Source organism: Lycorma delicatula, chromosome 5 (assembly GCF_047948215.1).
Source record: "Lycorma delicatula isolate Av1 chromosome 5, ASM4794821v1, whole genome shotgun sequence".
NCBI lineage: Eukaryota > Metazoa > Arthropoda > Insecta > Hemiptera > Fulgoridae > Lycorma > Lycorma delicatula.
In genome coordinates this window covers 22,238,245-22,259,409 of record NC_134459.1, presented here as the reverse complement: position 1 = coordinate 22,259,409, position 21,165 = coordinate 22,238,245, and the positions used below count along the sequence as shown (strand labels likewise).

The 21,165-nt window shown below is 29.3% G+C and overlaps 1 protein-coding gene and 1 long non-coding RNA gene across 5 annotated transcripts in view; one reads left to right on the top strand and one right to left on the bottom strand.

Annotated features, from left to right (window-relative positions):
• The window catches only part of LOC142324793 (short/branched chain specific acyl-CoA dehydrogenase, mitochondrial), a 90,053-nt gene that overhangs the window by 15,616 nt on the left and 53,272 nt on the right, over nt 1-21,165 (bottom strand). For all 4 annotated transcript variants that reach the window (XM_075365791.1, XM_075365790.1, XM_075365793.1 and 1 more), the window contains one exon: nt 2,316-2,451. In XM_075365791.1, coding sequence (XP_075221906.1) covers nt 2,316-2,451 — 136 coding nt within the window. The remainder of the gene's footprint in view (nt 1-2,315; nt 2,452-21,165) is intronic.
• LOC142324798 (uncharacterized) lies at nt 4,804-13,074 on the top strand. The gene is made up of 3 exons (XR_012756393.1): nt 4,804-5,109; nt 11,545-11,612; nt 12,805-13,074. It is a non-coding gene; the product is annotated as an uncharacterized LOC142324798 (long non-coding RNA).

The window sequence follows — 21,165 nt, the reverse complement described above, 5'->3', positions numbered from 1 at the left end:
GGTGCAAGTCATAGAACAAATTAGGTTAAATATTTTTCTTTTTATAAGCTAAGATCAAAATAAAAACAAATACTGCTTACTTATACAATACTCTCTGCTTAGTTACAGTAGCGTGCAAAAAATTAATCTAAACACAAATGAAATTCAATAAAAAGTAATTAATATTTAGAGTAGTAAATTAATATGTCCCCTTTATTCTTAATCACTTCATGCACATGATTTGGCAACGACTCAACAAGTATACAACATATTTTTTTTATTTCTTCAACATGAAACCATACAATAATATTATTGCTTTAATGAGTCAATTTTTGTGTTAAAATTCATTTTTGAGTTATTTTATGACTTTTTTCCAAATATTTTGAATTGGGTTTACACCGTTACTTTTTAATCTTTACATGGAACTAGCAGTTAATGATGTTAAAGAACAATTTAGATTCAGAGTTACAGTACAAGGTGAAAAGATAAAGATGCTACGATTTGCTGATGATATAGTAATTCTAGCCGAGAGTAAAAAGGATTTAGAAGAAACAATGAACGCCATAGATGAAGTCCTACGCAAGAACTATCGCATGAAAATAAACAAGAACAAAACAAAAGTAATGAAATGTAGTAGAAATAACAAAGATGGACCATTGAATGTGAAAATAGGAGGAGAAAAGATTATGGAGGTAGAAGAATTTTGTTATTTGGGAAGTAGAATTACTAAAGATGGACGAAGCAGGAGCCATATAAAATGCTGAATAGCACAAGCGAAACGAGCCTTCAGTAAGAAATATAATTTGTTTACATCAAAAATTAATTTAAATGTCAGGAAAAGATTTTTGAAAGTATATGTTTGGAGTGTCGCTTTATATGGAAGTGAAACTTGGACGATCGGAGTATCTGAGAAGAAAAGATTAGAAGCTTTTGAAATGCGGTGCTATAGGAGAATGTTAAAAATCAGATGGGTGGATAAAGTGACAAATGAAGAGGTATTGCGGCAAATAGATGAAGAAAGAAGCATTTGGAAAATATAGTTAAAAGAAGAGACAGACTTATAGGCCACATACTAAGGCATCCTGGAATAGTCGCTTTAATATTGGAAGGACAGGTAGAAGGAAAAAATTGTGTAGGCAGGCCACGTTTGGAATATGTAAAACAAATTGTTAGGGATGTAGGATGTAGAGGGTATACTGAAATGAAACGACTAGCACTAGATAGGGAATCTTGGAGAGCTGCATCAAACCAGTCAAATGACTGAAGACAAAAAAAAAAAAGGGTTTAAGTCTAGGAAGTTGCCTGGCCACAGGAGCACTTTAATGTTTTGTCCTTTGAAAAATTTTTCCACTTTTTCAGCAGTATGAGATCAAATCTTATTAGAACATTCTGTTGCTTTGTAGGAATTTGTTTTGAAGTTTGCGTTTTTTTCTGGAATTTTTGCGTTTTGATCAAAATGCATTCGTACGGTTCCTCAACCCCCTACTCACCTGATTTGAGTCCTTGTGACTTTTCCCTTTTCCCGAAATTGAAACATGTCTTAAAAGGATATCATTTTGGAACTCTGGAGAAGATTCAAAAGACTGCGACCGACCAGTTAAAAGCCCTACCAATTGAAGCCTTCCAGCACTGCTACCAGGAGTGGAAACGACTTTGCCAGTGTATAGCTACCCAAGGGAACTACTTTGAAGGGGATAATATTGTTGTTTGAAAAAAATAAAAGCTTTGGTAAGTAAAAAGTCAGTCTCATTGCTTTTCTCACACACCTCATAAGTGTGTACATGAGCATCTATTGAAAAATATACACTCAGCAGGTGCTTCATTTATAACAGAAGAATACAGGTAAGAATATTTTAAAACATTCATCAAAATGGGAAAGTGTAACCTGGCTTTGTTAAATCTAAGAAGGGGAAGAGAAGAAAAATGGCAGAATTCCTAAGAAAATATTAGTAGTAGTAGTAGTAGTAGTAGTAGTAGTAGTAGTAGTAGTAGTAGTAGTAGTAGTAGTGAGTTCCCTATCCAGTCTGTTGAACACAGTAAAAATTGAAAATTTTATAGCTCATCCCTGTCATCAAATCTAAGCTCATATATTTTTCAGAAACAATATTTTACTGAAAAAGTTTATTTACAGTTTATTAATTGAATATTTATTAATTTGTCAATATTTGTTTTTACTAGTGTGACAACATAAGTTAGTTTTAAATAACTCCTTTTATAAATATACAGAAATGTGTTTTTAATAATTTTGGAGTTGAGGTGCGTATCATCCTCCTTCAAGGAAGTAACAATCATAAAAAGTCAATAATATTGTTATTATTAAATTTCTTATTACTTACCAGAGGAATAATATTTTGCCATAGATGCCTGCTTTATATAAGGTAAACCAGCTTCTAGTAAACGAGCTGCATTATATGTTAACAATCTTGCACACTCTATTTCTGTAGCTATCTGTGAAATCTGATGATTAACAGACTAAAAAAAAAAAATATATATTACTGCAATGAACTATTTTAACAAACCATATAATCAGCAATTAAAGGAGTCACTTTTGAGAATACATTTATATTTTTTTAATAATTCTTCTGACAAATATTAAGTATTATCATATATAAAATGTAAACAAAACAGCAACTTTACAAGTTACCAAAACTTCATGTAAAATTAAAAGGTACTCCCACTTTGAAAGTGATTAATCTTTGTTAGAAATAACAGATACAATACTAATTATCAGTGATGGCCAACTACATCAAACAGTGTATCCATCTCAAACTTTGGTAGTTTATGAATTGATTTTTTTATTAAATTTTTAAATATAATATTTTATATTTTTAATTGTGTTAAATTGGGATTTTTGCAAATGTTAATGTTTTAAAGACTCCTTTAGTCCAAAAAGCACATACATTTCCAGTATGTATATTTACATATGTACATGTTTTGGACTAGATTTCGATTAATATCGAATTTCGATTAATATCGAAATCTAGTCAGTCGATATAGATATCTATAATCTATATATGTCTGTGATATCTATAGATGTCTGTAATATAGATGTCTGATATAGATATCGATATCTATATCAGTCTATGGACTGCCTCAACATAAATTTTACAAAAATGGCTCAAAAACTTTTTATTATGTGGGGCATTGGAAGTATTAAATGTTTAACAAAATTATGAAAGGGGGAGGGGTAGATTTCACTATTTTGAAGTTTTGTACAGTGGTCATAGAAAATCATGCTTTAGTACAATGAAAGTAATTATTAAAACATTTAAAATTTTTCAGTTAATTGAATCAAGGGGTGGCAGGAGGGGGTTATTCAACATTATTTCCAATGTAATATTGCAAGAACCTCTAGAAATAGTCTGTAGTAACTGATTTCTAAAACCAGTAACTAAATTCATTTTCTAAAATTGATTTCTATATTTTTCATAATTAATTCGATTGATTTTAAGTAATAAAAAACCAAAGATGTATTTGAGATAAAGATTTGTCAAGAGTTAAGCTAGAATGTTATACAACCCTTTGCCGCCATTTTTTATTACAGTTTATTTTATATTTATAAAATTATTAAAAATATTTATTTTGCTGTCATTGCCAATCTAAATTGTTATTCATTATTTCATATTTTTTCAAATTCACTTTTTTATTTTATTACTTTCCTTAAGTTACAGATATATCTAAGAAATTAACTTTTTTTTTCAATTTCTTAACTACTTCAATTTAGAAATTGAAAAAATAAATAACTGTTTGATATAAATATATATTATATATTCCATTTTCTACTGCATCTATAAAAATCTTGTATATAAATTTCACTTAGAACTTTTGAAACTGAACATTGACAGAGTCATGAAACATAACCACATCAATGAACAAAACTGTTTAAAAATTGTTGTCATTATTTCGCTCAAGAGCATGTCCACAGCAAAATTGCATCTAATATTATTACCTGACGACAATTTTTCAGTAAGTAAAATGAGGATTTTATCCAGAACATGGTTTTATTATTTCCTAATTCTTTATCACAGACCTTCACAATTTCTTTGTACTCCTCACCTCTAGCAATATAATTTTAACTAATTCATAAGTAAATCATTATGGTCTATCATCAAAAAAGCTACTATTTTCCTTAAGTTGATGATTTTACATTAAGGTATGATATTCATGTTACACAATAATAAAGTTCATTCTTGGCAATCCAAACAACTTGCTGTTTAATCTGTCATATCTCAACTGAATGACAAGATGCACTGTATAGCCATCACTGATTATTACAAAACCACTCATCCAGGGCCCGTAAAAAAATAAAAAATTGTTCAACCTGATCTTCAATACAATACTATCATGAATTTACATTGTTTTGTTAAAATATTCATTAGTTTGAAAACCTAACTTCATTTTACAGACACAAAAACAACAAATTAGCTTATATTTATTACTATGCAGATCTCAGGAATTTATAAATTTAATCCAAAATTAAATATTTTTATATCGAACACAATACATGATTGATTTTGTATGTTTTTTTAGTTACAAACAAGTAAAAGTACTTGCACTTAGTTCTACTCCTTTTCTTTATTTCATCTTCAAGTTAGTTTACATAAATTTACATGAGTAAATGTGATTGTTATTGCAAAGATTTAAAGTAAGATACTGGCATTCAGCAGACTAAGAAAATGAATGTTAATATTATTCAAAGTCAAGTGACAACAATATACACTATAATTACCCATAATTACAACAGTTATTAAAAAGAAAATATTTTGCACAGTTATAATAGCTTAAAATGTTTTTCCATAAATCATGAAATGTATTACTTTATATTACTAGCATATCACTTTAACGAGCACTGTAATTGGTGCAAAAATATATATAATAAGAATATTAACACTTCTTTGATTAATTTTCAACCAATAATGTATCAATAAAGTATATCCATATATCAGTCAGATAATAAAACAATTATTTACCATAGTACTATTTATTATAAAATAATTGCTGTTATTAATTATTAACTATTTGACTGTTATACAAGCACAGTCGGTTTTTTTAGTCTACATACACTTTTCCTTCTGCTCAGTTTTATAAACAAGGTTATCAGCTGTAATAGAGAATCAACTGTGTCAATAAGTAAGTAAATTCTTTTTTATTAATTGTAATACAAAAATATGTAAATTAATATAATACAACAAAAATAATCACAACAGATTTTATAATTATTGTTACAATTATTACCCGTTGTCTGTAACAAGAATAATGTTACTGTAAAATAAGTTTTTGTGTTATTCATATCTTATCAGGCAATATCGGTATCATACTAACAAGAAGATTTTCAGTTACTAATCAAATTACACAGGTACAATATGCAATAAATAAATGTTCTATGAAAACTGTAAAATGTACATTTCCACATATACAACAGCATGCAAATTAATCTGAATACAGATATTATTTAATAAAAAGTAACTTTATCTAGAAAAAAATCATATTACAATATAATTTGTACAATTACATATTACAGTACAATTTATGAGTATCTAGTAATTTGTCCTCCTTTATTCTCAATCACTTCATGTACATGTTTTGACATCTCTCCAACACTAAACATTTTTTTGTTTTCTTCATCACGAAACCACACTAATATTATTGCTTTAATGCAGTCAATTTTTGTTGTACAATTTATTTTGAGGGTTGTTTTTTGACTATTGCCCAAAAATTTTCAATTGGGTTTAAGTCTAAAGAGTTGCGTGGCCACAGGCACACTCTTTCAATAAATTTTCCCACTTTTAGCAAGGTGCCAATCTTATTGGAACACTATGTTGCCTTGTGAGACTTTGTTATGAAGTCGTGTCACAACTCTTTCCTTCAAAATCTTGTTATAACCATCACTTTTTAACATACCATCTACTGAAAATAATGAACATGAACTTCAAATGTGAAACAACCCCAAAAACCTTTTTCTGGAGATGTTTAACTGGTTGTTGGATATGAGCCAGTAATTTATTTTCATCTGATGCTTTTCTAATGTATGGAACCCTTTGCCCCTGAATATAAAAATGTGATTAGTCAAAAAACAACATTTTTCCAGTCTTCTTTGGTCCAGTTAGCAGGTGCTTTGGTACACAAGAGTCTCTTTTTGCACATTGCTGGTTTTAAAAGTTGCTTTTTAGCTGGCTGATGATATTTCCATCTAACTACAAGAAGTTGGCGTCTAGCAGTTATCACTTGTAAATCTATTCAACTGGTTGCTAATTCTTGATTTAAGTCCACAACAGATAATTTTGGATCAAATTTACTTTTTCTCACAAACAACCAATCCTGTGATGGAGCAGTTTTTCTTTTACAATCACATTTGTCTTTCCTTTAAGGTGAAAAGGAACCAGTTTCTTTAAATTGTTTTAAAATAGCATTCACTGTCCCTAGTCCAACATCACACTTGGAAGCTATTTGTTGCAATGTCATAGTGGTATGTTCAGAAAGAGACACAATTTTTGAATACTTTCTTGGAGTTGTGTCCAATGTTATATATTCAAGATGCACAGAACAAAAAAAAAAAAAAAAAATATGATTTTGTAATAAAAAATGAAATAAACTTTCACAAAACACTACAACATGAAAATTGTTAAATAGCCTCACACTAAACAAACAATTTAAAGAATGGGTGTGGTCAAGCAGTGTATCTGTAACATAGAAATAAACAAAAAATCCCCTTTGTTCGGATTAATTTGCACACTATTGTATATGTAATTAGTAATTATTGATACTAAATCTTACCTAAAACAAAACCTTAGACAAAACCCCAAAAACTTTTTCTAACAAATTGCTGTAGATGGTTTATTTATTTATTTATTTTTATTTTTTTAAATTTTTGTTCCCTGAAATATTTTACTATAATACATCTCTAGAAGTGAATAAGAAAAAAAAACTGACCCTGCAAGACTGAGAAAAGAAATCCTCATATCCTCATTTGATGTTCAAAAAAGTATTTAAGAAAATTATTAAAAATTATACTAGGTTTAATTTTCATAATTTGAAATTTTCCACTATCCTGTTAGAAAATTATTAAAAAAAAAATTACAAAAGAGAAAGGTTAAACTGCTAAAACATACTATATGAAGACAATATCTTCCTCCTAGAGTAGCCTGGTAAAAAATTAAAAAAGAAAGAAATTTTTCTGATAATTTAAGAATCCTATTTCTAAACAAATAAAATGTTTATTCTTATATATATTAAAAATTAAAGTATTACATTTTACTTGGTTTCTTGATTTTTTCACATAATTGTAAAATCATGTTTTTTGTTTTTTTTTAATATATGAAAAATACTTTCTTTTTAATCTATTTTTATAGATTTTTCAATACTTACTCTGGACAAACTATGTTAATCTTATTACTAATAGTGTGTCACTCTAAAGATTCCTGCTATGGCTACTTGCATACCGGACTGCCACTAACAGTTCCTGTTAAAAGATCATTTTAAACAGAATACTGACTAATTAAGAATATAATTTTATTTGAAAAAGAAAAAATTTCTATACGTGTTGGTTGCATTACTGTTTGTATATCCTGACCCCATAGTTAAAGACACCAGCCTTGTGAAAATCCCAGTTGCCACATCAACCCCTCTGTTCCTAGCCCTGATGAGCTTTACCAGAGGGTCATCTTCAACACCCTCAATACCTGAACATATTTCATTCATCAGTACGGCTTCTATCATGATGGAACTGATGCAAATGCCTCGAAAGACATTTCCATTAGTGTTGAAACCTTCAACTAACATAACATATTTTTCAAATTCATCTAAACCGCATTAAAAAAACTGACAGCCAATAAAACTTTAGAAATTGATCTATAACAAAATATTAATCTCATACTCTCAAAAATTGTTTGCAACATTGCAATTTTGACCTATCATACTAAAGCAACCAAAATTATCTATAAATCAACTCACGAACATAACAAAAAACAATCAGGCACAATTGTCAAACGCGCCTATTCTGGTGAAAAAGCACCAAGCGAATCCCTAGTCCCTAGCCACCCAGACTACTATTCTACACTAAATACTCTCTGCAATCCTTTTGAGTGCCAAAAACCTTAAAAATGTTTAAAAATGCACCACTCATCTCTAACTTTCCAGTTGGCTTGCAGATCCAGACTCGAACCAATACCTTCAAGCTCCCTGACCACTTCTGTATGCCTATACTCATATTTTGAGCAGATATACAACATTATATGCATCATCTGGCACTAAGCACTGAAGACACTGACCCGAGTCAGTCAAGCCAAATCGAGTCAGCCGGTCCCGAAATGCACCCCACCCTGAAAAGAACTTAGTTACATGCCAAGTTCAGGGAGATCTACAAGGCAACTCCCAACACTCATGTTTGGAAAGAGACCGTGCATATACCACCTATCTGCCATTTCAACCCACCTGTCCTACTAAATACCAAAACCTTCCTTCTCTATTTCCCAAATACACTATGCAGTCAGTTCACTTGACTTCTTCGCAGTGTAACATAACTGATATTCTGATACAAGGATTGGTTTAATTAGTTTAACATCCACAATTAGTAGAACTGCCTCACATGAAATAGTTCTATAGGCCTGCCCCCCAGTCACGGTAAGTAACAGGAGATATTGAACCCTCAACAGAAAGACAGCCAAGATAGAGCAATATGGGTGTAAAAACATCGATTATTGCAATTTTTTTAATATATTTATTTATTCAATATTCTGTAAAACCTTAATATTGTATCATTTTTTTAAAATATGTGTAATCGCATTTATAGAATACTTGTTATGAAATCACTTACTATGTCACTGATTATTTAATGAAAAAAGAAAGTATTTATTAATATTTTGATATTTAGTTTAAAATGTATATTTTCATTTCAGTTAAGTTTCTTTTGAATAATCATGATAAAATTCATAATTTCATTAATAATATCTAGTTACTAGCAAACACTTTCTTTCAGTCTATCTTTCTAAATTATTTATTTATTAGTGATAAACACTGATATATAAAAATTGCTGCAAGGTTATTACTACTTTAGTAACACATCACTTGATAGAAAGACAGACACAAGACTCTTTACACTTCAATTCATATTAATACTGTAAAATAGTTGACTCAATTCTGACTTCACACACATGTCAGAAACCAAGATATACGATACTCCATGTATGTCTTAAGGCTGTACTTGGTGAGTTACATCTGTAACTAAGTATTACAGTAAATGGAGAATAGTACATATCTTTCTTTTAGTTATGAAATAATAGTTTAAGATTTGGGAGCTGATTTCTGCAGGTAACTGTTTTTTTAAATGAAACTTGATTTAAGTGAATGATTAATGGTAATTTAATACATTACTGCCGGATTGCCTAGCAAAAATTAGCCGCAATTACCTTTAATTAAATATATTGTAATCAATTTATTTTAGCGAATTTAAACTATATTTTTTTTAAGTGAATTAAACGTCATTTGAAAGAAAGTGATATAAAGAATGTAAAAAAATGGTTGCCAGCTCTCAGTTAGCAGCAATCTCAGCTTGTGAGGTGTAAACAGATATGTTATTGTTAATTATGTATACTCAACATGTTTTTCAAAAAAATTATATACTAATTTGAAGTTTAATTTTTTCTGTACACGCTAACACATGGTTGCCTGTAAAAAAAAAGTCCGCAAGTAGTGGTTGCCATTATTTGAACTAATTACATAATAAATAATGAAAACAGCAAAACAGATGAGAAGTCTAAATTGATTGTCAACGTCTTTATTCGAAATGAAGTTGTGAGTGCATTCTTCTCTCTCATTCACACTCATCCAGACTGAAAGTAATTAGTTCAAATAAAGGCAACAACTACTTGAGGCCATTTTTTTCAGGCAACCATGTATTAGTGCGTATAGAAAAAAATAAACTTCAATTTAGAATATAATTTTTTTGAAAAGAACGATGCGTAAATAATTAACAATAATATAGCTTTTTACACCTGGTAACTTGCGAGGTTGTGGCTAACTAAGAGCTGGCAACCATTTTTTTTTACATTCTTCACATCATTTTCTTTCAAATTACCTTTAATTCACTTAAAAGAAATATAGTTCAATTCGTTAAAATAAATTAATTAATGTTTAATTAAATGTAATTGCGACTAATTTTTGCTTGGCAACCTGACAGTAATGTATTAAATTATTATTATCATTAATCATTCATTTAAATCGAGTTTCATTAAAAAAAAACAGAACTGCAGAAATAAGCTGCCGGATCTTACACACGCATTTCTTCATTTTTCTATCTTTTTGTAAAATTTAGTATATTATAAGTTTGATACTGTCTGAGTTGATCCAGTTTGAAGGTTATTTACAAATTTTGTATTCTGGTAGTTAATATCTTCTTCATGTGTCCAGTTTTGTATAGTCATTTGAAAGAGTAGATTCCATTGTTGTGAGTAATATTTCTATGTATGCTAGTACCTGGGATTGAATTTTCATCTGAGTTGCTCAACTCAAACTACTTTTTTGTAATCACAAAAATTTAATTTTATATACTTTTGCTGTTGTAATATTAATCAGGATTTATTTTGATTGTCTGCTGCTGTATGATTTTTTGTATTTTGTTTAGTTTTGAAAACATCACTGTAGTAATCTCTTTTTGAAATGTTGACAATTTTGTGGGATTGTTGTTCAATGTATGTAAGCATTCTGCATTTCCTATCACAAGTTGTTTTTTTTTTGTTCTATATTTTATGTACTACATGTGCTGTCCTATGAATATGGATGTTTGGCTGTTAGCGCTTATAAAGCAACTGAGTAAAAGAGCATGGGAAACACCTGTTAAATTCCTGTGTGTAATAAAATAAGCCATTTATTACAATTATTATTTTTTAAATCCTTCATTTATTTATTGTCACAATAACTATAAGTTGGAGTCCATTTACCAGTTTTACTTTTCTTTAATGATGAAAATAAATGAATGTCGAGTGTAAAAATGCCAAGCTTTACCTTTGGTAAAGCTTGGCATTTTTACAATATCAGTCAATATCAGTCAATATCAGAACCTTCTAGATGATAGGTAGATACCCACCACTTTGCCATGAAGACTGGAATTAAGATAATGTTTTGGGATCATTATGATTTCATCAAAACCATTTTGACTGAAGAATTTAAACATATTTATTTATTAATTTAAAAAAAAATTAAATTAATCAACATAATTTATAACTCATAATTAAAAATAACATAATTTTTTCTCGACTACATAATATCAATATATCAAAAACTCTATAAACTAAATAAAAAGTCAAGTTTTTTAATACCAAGCATTTTATTAGATTTTATGAGTATTATTAACTTTATCTGATCATAAAAATTTATTTGAATTGGCTTAATATAGTTAAAAAACTGAACTGTAAACATTCATAAATAGTAAGGAGGAAATTTAGTTATATCATAGGATATTAAGTCATAAAAGGATAAGGTTATTATAATATAGTTTATTATATCATACATTTATTCAATAACTTTACTTTGATAAATAATTTTCATTATTATCTTTTCAATATAACGTAGGAAAATGCAAAGTATTGCAACAAAAAGAAACAAACAAAATGTGAATATACTTCATTAGGCTTCAATAAGTAAGTACTTAGATTTTTTTTAAATATTGGTTACAGAGTAGGTGTTTCCAAGAGACTGTAATATTATATTTCATAATATTATATTTTGTAATATTATAGAAATATAATAATTGTACAAATGTTATATTAAATATATAATTAATTGTATTAATTAAATCGTAAAAATATTATTACTGTAAAAATAAATAAAATATTTATTAGATATAATGAATGCCAAATTACTTTTTAATTCATTTATATAATGTTTTTTTTTATTAATCTCAAGATTAATCAGCTTATTAAGTGTTTTATTTTAATTATTTTTATTGATTTTTCAGGATTAGATTAAATTAATATTTTAAACGTTTTATAAATATTACGCATCTAAAAAATTGTCAAAGAACAATGCAGTATGCGTATGAAAACCTCCTTCTAAACTCTTTAACTTGAAATTGTATTATTGATCACTTTCAAAGACTAACTTTTTTAGTCTGAAAACAGACTAAAAAACTGTTCTGATTTTTTTTTATATGTCATATAATAACCCAACATCATTCCTGTTATTGAAATAAGTTATTTGTGAATTATTTAATATATACTTCATAAGAAGTCATTCTGAACTTAAAGGGCATAAATAGCATTACCTTTCATCAAAGTTGAATTAAAAATACTCTTGGTTAAGCAGAAACACTAGCTAAAATATTTAATTTGCTGACCTCTGTGGTGGAGTGTAACATCTAAGCCTTTAATCTGGAAGATCTGGGTTTTATTACTGGTCAGCATGTAATTTTCCAATTTTCATATGTTACAAAATTTCCATTCCATATTCGCTCACACAAGGAGCTTAACAATTATTGTGGTAAACTGATTATCAAACGTTTTCTAGATTAGTTAATAAGATAAACTACTCGCATTATCAGTTGGTAACGTTATGATTAAATGAACAAATGAAAATATAAATAATTTTTTGTGTAATAAACACAAAAATCAGCTGGATGTGAATTATGTTATGTTGTTATGTGAATAGTTATAATTTATTGTGTCTTTAATCAAAATATCATCTTCAAAAGTTTTTTGTTGGTTGATCATTTTATGTTTGTTTGCATTTACAAATGTATTAATTTTCTAAGATATTTATTTTTTTATTGTTTTTGCATGTTTCTAAAATTTCTAAGTTGTGTTCGTAATCGGTAATAGTATGTTTATGTTGTAGGAGATGGTCAGCTATATTACAAATGCCTCTCTTCATCTTATATGCATTATAATGCTCTGCGAACCTTAAATCATTACATTTACTTTTATATATTCCACTTAAATTTTCAGTATTATTATTATCCCTTAAATATTTTAAAATATTGTTATTAGGTTTGTATGTTTTTTATTGTATTTATTGTACACAACAATTTTTTTCTATGATTTTATTCATAAATTTGTATTTACGAAATAGTTATAAGTTCTTTATTATTATTCTGCAGTAAAGTTGTAAAACAATTTTGATGTTTGGTTGTTTGTTTTTTAAAAATTCTTTTGACAATTTGATTATCAAAGTCATTGGAAACTGCTATTTGTTTCATCGTATTTATTTTGATTTTGCGTTTATCTGGTTTATTTTTCGTGCATTGCATCGCTCTAAAAATCAAATTTTTATGATCCTGGAAGATTAGATTCTTTGTGTATAATGGTGTGATTTATGGTTGGTTTCCTATAAATGGCTTTTATATATTGGAATATAAAAAAGATTATTTTCATTTATTTCAATTTCAATGTCCAAAAATTTATTTTCCTGTTAATTTCCATTTCAAATGTGAATTTTAAGTCATTATTATAGTTATCAAGTATATTTAAAATAGTCATAAGTTTGTCATTTTAAACGGCCATATCAATATCACTCAGTCCTCTGAGTACTGCGCAGCTGAAAGCAATGGAAAACTACAGCTGCTTTTTTCCAAAAAAATGTGGCTCTCTGCATTTTCATATAGCAATGATGGAGGCGCCTTCCTTGGTAAAATATTCCGGAGGTAAACTAGTCCCCCGTTCGGATCTCTGGGTGGGGACTACTAAGGAAGGGGTCACCAGAAAATTGAAAAATAACATTCTACGAGTCGGAGCGTGGAATGTTAGAAGTTTAAAAAAGGTTGGTAGGCTAGAAAATTTAAAAAGGAAAATGAATAGGATAAATATGGATGTAGTAGGAATTAGTGAGGTTCGGTGGGAAGAGGAAGGCGACTTTTGGTCAGGTGATTTTAGAATAATTAACTCAGCTTCAAATAATGGGCAGGCAGGAGTAGGTTTCATAATGAACAAGAAGATAGGGAAGAGAATAGAGTATTTCAAAACGCATAACGACAGAATCATTGTAATAAGGATAAAATCAAAACCTAAACTGACAATGATTGTTAACGTCTATATGCCTACAAGCGCCCATGATGATGATGGGGTAGAGTGTGTATATGAAGAGATTGATGAACCAATTAAACACGTAAAAGGAGATGAAAATTTAATAATAGTTGGAGATTGGAATGCAAGCATTGGAAAAGGCAAGGAAGGAAATATAGTGGGTGAATATGGGCTGGGCAAAAGGAATGAAAGAGGGGACCGACTTATAGAGTTTTGCACGAAGTATAATTTAGTAATAGCCAACACCCAATTTAAAAATCATAATAGAAGAATATACACTTGGAAAAAGCCAGGCGATACTGCAAGGTATCTTTAATTTGGTGATAATGAAATGTAGATTGGGGTTTAAAAACCTGAAGAAAAGGTGTCAGATGAATCGGTGGAATTTAGAGAAGCTTGAGGAAGAGGAGGTAAAGAAGATTTTTGAGGAGGACATCGCAAGAGGTCTGAGTAAAAAAGATAAGGTAGAAAATGTAGAAGAAGAATGGGAGAATGTTAAAAAGGAAATTCTTAAATCAGCAGAAGCAAACTTAGGCGGAATAAAGAGAACTGGTAGAAAACCGTGGGTTTCAGACGATATATTGCAGCTGATGGATGAATGTAGAAAATATAAGAATGCTAGTGATGAAGAAAATAAAAGGAACTATCGGTAATTAAGAAATGCTATAAACAGGAAATGCAAACAGGCGAAAGAAGAGTGGATTAAAGAAAAGTGTTCAGAAGTGGAAAGAGAAATGAACATTGGTAAAATAGACGGAGCATACAGGAAAGTTAAGGAAAATGTTGGGGTACCTAAATCAAAATCTAATAATGTGTTAAACAAAGATGGTACACCAATATATAATACGAAAGGTAAAGTCGATAGATGGGTGGAATATATTGAAGAGTTATACGGAGGAAACGAATTAGAAAATGGTGTTATAGAGGAAGAAGAGGAAGTTGAGGAGGATGAAATGGGAGAAACAATACTGAGATCTGTATTTAAGAGAGCACTAAAAGATTTACATGGCAGAAAGGCTCCTGGAATAGACGGAATACCTGTAGAATTACTGCGCAGTGCAGGTGAGGAGGCGATTGATAGATTATACAAACTGGTGTGTAATATTTATGAAAAAGGGGAATTTCCGTCAGACTTCAAAAAAAGTGTTATAGTCATGATACCAAAGAAAGCAGGGGCAGATAAATGTGAAGAATACAGAACAATTAGTTTAACTAGTCATGCATAAAAAATCTTAACTAGAATTCTATACAGAAGAATTGAGAGGAGAGTGGAGGAAGTGTTAGGAGAAGACCAATTTGGTTTCAGGAAACGTATAGGGACAAGGGAAGGAATTTTAGGCCTCAGATTAATAGTAGAAGGAAGATTAAAGAAAAACAAACCAACATACTTGGCGTTTATAGACCTAGAAAAGGCATTCGATAACGTAGACTGGAATAAAATGTTCAGCATTTTAAACAGATTACGGTTCAAATACAGAAATAGAAGAATAATTGCTAACATGTACAGGAACCAAACAGCAATAGTAATAATTGAAGAACATAAGAAAGAAGCCTTAATAAGAAAGGGAGTTCGACAAGGATGTTCCCTATCTCCGTTACTTTTTAATCTTTACATGGAACTAGCAGTTAATGATGTTAAAGAGCAATTTAGATTCGGAGTAACAGTACAAGGTGAAAAGATAAAGATGCTACGATTTGCTGATGATATAGTAATTCTAGCCGAGAGTAAAAAGGATTTAGAAGAAACAATGAATGCCATAGATGAAGTCCTACGCAAGAACTATCGCATGAAAATAAACAAGAACAAAACAAAAGTAATGAAATGTAGTAGAAATAACAAAGATGGACCACTGAATGTGAAAATAGGAGGAGAAAAGATTATGGAGGTAGAAGAATTTTGTTATTTGGGAAGTAGAATTACTAAAGATGGACGAAGCAGGAGCGATATAAAATGCCGAATAGCACAAGCGAAATGAGCCTTCAATAAGAAATATAATTTGTTTACATCAAAAATTAATTTAAATATCAGGAAAAGATTTTTGAAAGTATATGTTTGGAGTGTCGCTTTATATGGAAGTGAAACTTGGACAATTGGAGTATCTGAGAAGAAAAGATTAGAATCTTTTGAAATGTGGCGCTGTAGGAGAATGTTAAAAATCAGATGGGTGGATAAAGTGACAAATGAAGAGGTATTGCGGCAAATAGATGAAGAAAGAAGCATTTGGAAAATATAGTTAAAAGAAGAGACAGACTTATAGGCCACATACTAAGGCATCCTGGAATAGTCGCTTTAATATTGGAAGGACAGGTAGAAGGAAAAAATTGTGTAGGCAGGCCACGTTTGGAATATGTAAAACAAATTGTTAGGGAATTTAGGAGAACTAGATAGGGAATCTTGGAGAGCTGCATCAAACCAGTCAAATGATTGAAGACGATAAAAAAAAAACGATGTTTTAAAAATGTTGTAAGAAAATTTTGAAAACTTGTTGGGAAATTGTTATAAAAAAATTTTATTTTGTGTTAAAATACTCTAAACTGTATAATCTTCTATCTTTATGCAATTCTGATGGTATCAAGGTTTAGTGGCATAGATTGGATGTTAATTCTTATTGTAAGAAATAAGTATGAGTATTATGTCATTTACTTTTGTCATAGGCACCACAGAGCTTTTATGTTATGTTCTTTTAATTTTTTATTTATTTAATACAATTATAATAATGTGATGGTAACTACCATACAGATATTTTTCTTGGGAGTATCTAATTTCTCTTCACCTTTAAAAGAAACTGTAACAACAAATTGTCCGAACTAGATATATTAGAAACTTTAATAATGTTAGAAGTTTTTAAGTACAATTAACAATTAAATTGGTATAAGAATTTTTTTGTATGAAAATATAATGTAATTATGTAAAACAGAGGAGGAGAAATAATGAATAAATAAAATTATCCGCTTTGTGGATTATCTGTGAGAATTTTCAAAAATTAAAAATTTACAGTACTGTATGAAAAAAATAACATGAATATAAAAAATGTCATGAAAAATATGCAATAAAGTAAACGGTAATTGTACTCTCAACATCTACTGGTTTTAATCGATAGCGCAGTTTATTTGGTAGTGTAGGAGTGAGTAGTGTGTCATCAGTAGATCATTGCATTAGTTCAGTGTGTTGTTTGTTTTAGAACTGTATACGTGTTGCCTTTTTTTTTAACTTCCTATATCTGCCATTAATTTTTTTATGTATTTAAAAAAAATACACCCTTGTTATTCAGTGCATATTATTTTTAGTCTCGTTTTTTTAACAATGTATACATGTCGTTTTCTGTTAGTCTACTTCTTGTGTCTGCTGTACGTGGTTTTATTGTATAGTGAATTTTTACTTGGACTTTTTTTTATGGCTACAAAACAAAAGAAGATAATAAATTAATAAAAAAAGATAATTATAAGAAGAAGAAGTAAGGGTATATGGAAAAAAATCATAACTAGAAAAGTATTGGTCCTGGAAGGATGAAACAAAAAGCAATTTAATCATATCTTCTCAAGGAAAAAGATTGGTCAAGTAGTTTATTTACCTATCTCTCTTCTTTCTATGAGAAAATTACCAATAAATTTGAACATGAAAAATGTGAAATTTCACTTTCGGTAATTTTTTTAAGAGGCAGGGATGGCATATACAGTTTGAAATATTTTTTATATGTTAGTATTTTTACCATAAATAATATCAATGGTGATATACTTACCCCTAAATTTTTATGAATTTTAGAAAATTTTAAAAATTCAAATTTTGGATTTAAATAACTCTGATGGGGCTGGTGATAAAAAATCCCAAATTTGCACAACTTGCAGTGTTTTTGTAGATGTTTATGGCAAATAAAAATGTTTCTTGTATATTGCACTAATAAAAAAGTTATAACCTCTCAAAAATCATGAAAAACTTGTTATAAGCGATACCATTTTGACTCACTAAATAAATAAGTGCTCCAAGGGGATTTCTTGTCTTCTTTGCACTTTACATTTTTTATATTTAGCCCCTATTTTGCTGTAGTTAACGTTTTTAGTATTTTTAAAATAGTTTTTTTTTTACATTATTAATGATAGGTAGTAATTTAATGATAACTTAACCAATACCAGTAACCTAATACAATTTTGATTCAAAAATGCTTGTAAAACTTATCCTAACTGAAATTTCAATGAGTAGCCTTCATCTTTTTTCATGAATTCATTTTTAGTTTTTATATAGGTTTATTTTTGTAAACACTAAAGAAGAAAAAATAAATTGTAGCAAAATTTTAATTATTCTTCAATGAAATAGCCTGGTTTTGTAGCAATGAAAGTTTTTATTATTTAGTGTGGTTAACCAACCACACTGCTGTGATATCTCTTCTGATAATTCTCCTGAAATTGTATGAGAACGACCAGTCACTATAGTTAGTTCAAGTGATGACAACTTTCTCAGGACTTTGCAGACCGGTACCCACACTTTGTTTTGTTTGTTGAGACTTTTGAAATGATATATGTAGTCCAGCTGGGTGGAAAAAATGAACCTGCACATCATCATTTTCAAGGCTAATATCTATCACTTAAGCTCTAATGTTATTTGTCTTAAGTTTTCCTTAACTGTTTTTTTATGAGTTATTAAAGGTCACAACAGAACTGTCCATACAGGTAACTGAATTTTGACAAAAACGCTTTTTCATGATATTTACACTAGTGACATCTGAATTAACCAATAAAAAAATAAGCTGTTGGTTTTCATTACTAAATTCACAAATTTTAATGAGCTCTTTTGGCATAGTGTCATACACTGTTTTATGACACTCTTCAATTACATAAATTCCTATGGAACATTGTTCTTCCATTTTTTTTTAGGTGAAATTGCTTGAAAATAATGTAAAAAAATTAACTGATTTTAAAATGTGCAAATATAATATTATTAAGTAAAACTTATTTATTTAATAACACTTCCAAACCCAAGATGAAATTCGAGACACTCGGTAAAGATGTGAACATGTCACTGACTAATGTCAGACTGACCAGTCTCTAACTCCAAAGCTAAATGATGCAAAAAGCATAAATGAGCATGTTGCAACACGAATTTTCCTCACGACTGAAAATGATTCAAGCACCTGTTATAACATGAACACTGCAGTTGAATGGTTCAAACAAGTCTATTTCAACTATAGTAATAAGTATAAAAATATTAAAGTGTCAAGAAGACAAGAAACCCCCTTGGAGCACTTATTTAGCGAGTCAAAATGACATCACTTTAAACAGGTTTATCATGATTTTTGAGAGGTTATAACTTTTTTATTAGTACAATACAAAAGAAACTTTCTTATTTTCCATAAGAAAAGTTAGAGAACACCTAAAAAAAAAACCAGTGCAAGTTGTGCAAATTTTAAATTTTTATCACATGTCCCATCAGAATTATTTAAATCCAAAATTTGAATTTTTAAAAAAAAAATTAGTTTTCAAAAATTCATAAAAGTTTAGGGGTAAGTATTTCACCATTAATATTATTTATGGTAAAACTACAAACATATATCTACAAATAAAAAATTAATTCAAACTGTGTATGCCATCCCTGCCTCTTGAAAAAAATGACCAAAAGTGAAATTTCACAGTTTTTCATGTTCAACTTTATTGGTAATTTTCTCATAGAAAGAAGAGAGATAGATAAATAAACCACTGGATCAATTTTTTACCTTGAGAAGATATGTTAAATTGCTTTTTGTTTCATCCTTCCAGGACCAATAGTTTTTTAGTTATGATTTTTTCCATAAACCCTTACAATCACAAAAATAGGTGTGCGAACCATAACAAAAATGGCCGCCACAGGTAAACTGCTTGAATAAAAAAATTAAAAAAAAATAGTTTTAAGGTCCTGAGGCTTGTAGGAAACAAGCGGGTAAGTTTCAATTTTTTTTTTGAATTGGCCAAGCAACTAGCCTTGCGTCACTTCAAATGGATTGACCTATCCAGAAGAAAGTATGAAGATGGTTAAATTTTTGTATAATGTTTTCACCCAATATTACTACTGCTATACAGCTCATGAACCAAGGGTCCACGGGGTTATGATCTCAGAAGATTTTTGGGAGGACTACACCATTCTAGATGCTATTTATGATATATCTGTTGCCTGGGATTCAGTTCTCATGAAATCATGGAGGAAAATTATGCCAAATGTGGAGAGTTTTCAGCGTTTTAATGAACAGATGGAATCAGTGACTCAGTCTGTATCTTGTGTATCTGATTTGATGAATTTAGCAAGATCAATAGTTGGAAGGGAGGATATGGGACAAAATAACATTTCTGAGTGGTTCAAATCTAACACAAATGAATCAATATTTGAGCACTTAACCAATGAAGAAATTGTTAACAAAACCAAAGGGGGGGGGGGCTGATGATGAGGAAGACAATGATGAAGAAGAAGAGAAAGCTGTTCAGCCTAAGATTACACATGAAACAGCACTCTTATAAGCCAATGGACTACTGGATTAAAATGTCTCTTTGATGGCCGAAAAACTAATGCTATATAAACTACATTCAAAAATAAAAACATCATTTGAAGTGAAAAAACAGAAGCAATTAACAGATTATTTTAAAAAAGGTTTCTTTGTTAATAGATTTAATTTTTGTTTTGAAATAAGGAACCAACCGTATTCTCCTATATACTGTATTCACTTATATAATTTTCACAATTTAATGTTCATTCAGTTTTGTTCATTGCTTGTTTATTATAATTAAAAATTTAATATTAAATATAACAACACTAAAAAAAAATTAAATTATAAAAAAGCATAATACTGTGATGCCCGCTTTCCTGATGGAGTTGAAAATCAGGCCAAAGCTAGGCTAAATGGGTTTTCAAGATATGAGGCAAAAACTATTTAGAAATAATATTGATCCCCACTTATAAATCTGATTGACTTAAAACTTTGGAGTTTTAAATACTTTACTACATACTATCATCATTCTAAAGCATGATTTTCTATGACCACTATACAAAAAGTTAAAAATTAAAAATCTCACTTTTTTTAATTTTTACTAATATATAATTTCACCAATGCCTATTATGAAAAGTTTTTTAGCCCGTTTTGAAGAACTGATTTGAAGTCAGTCTGGAAATATTAATCAAAATACATGCCAACACATGTACATTCATATTCTGGAAATT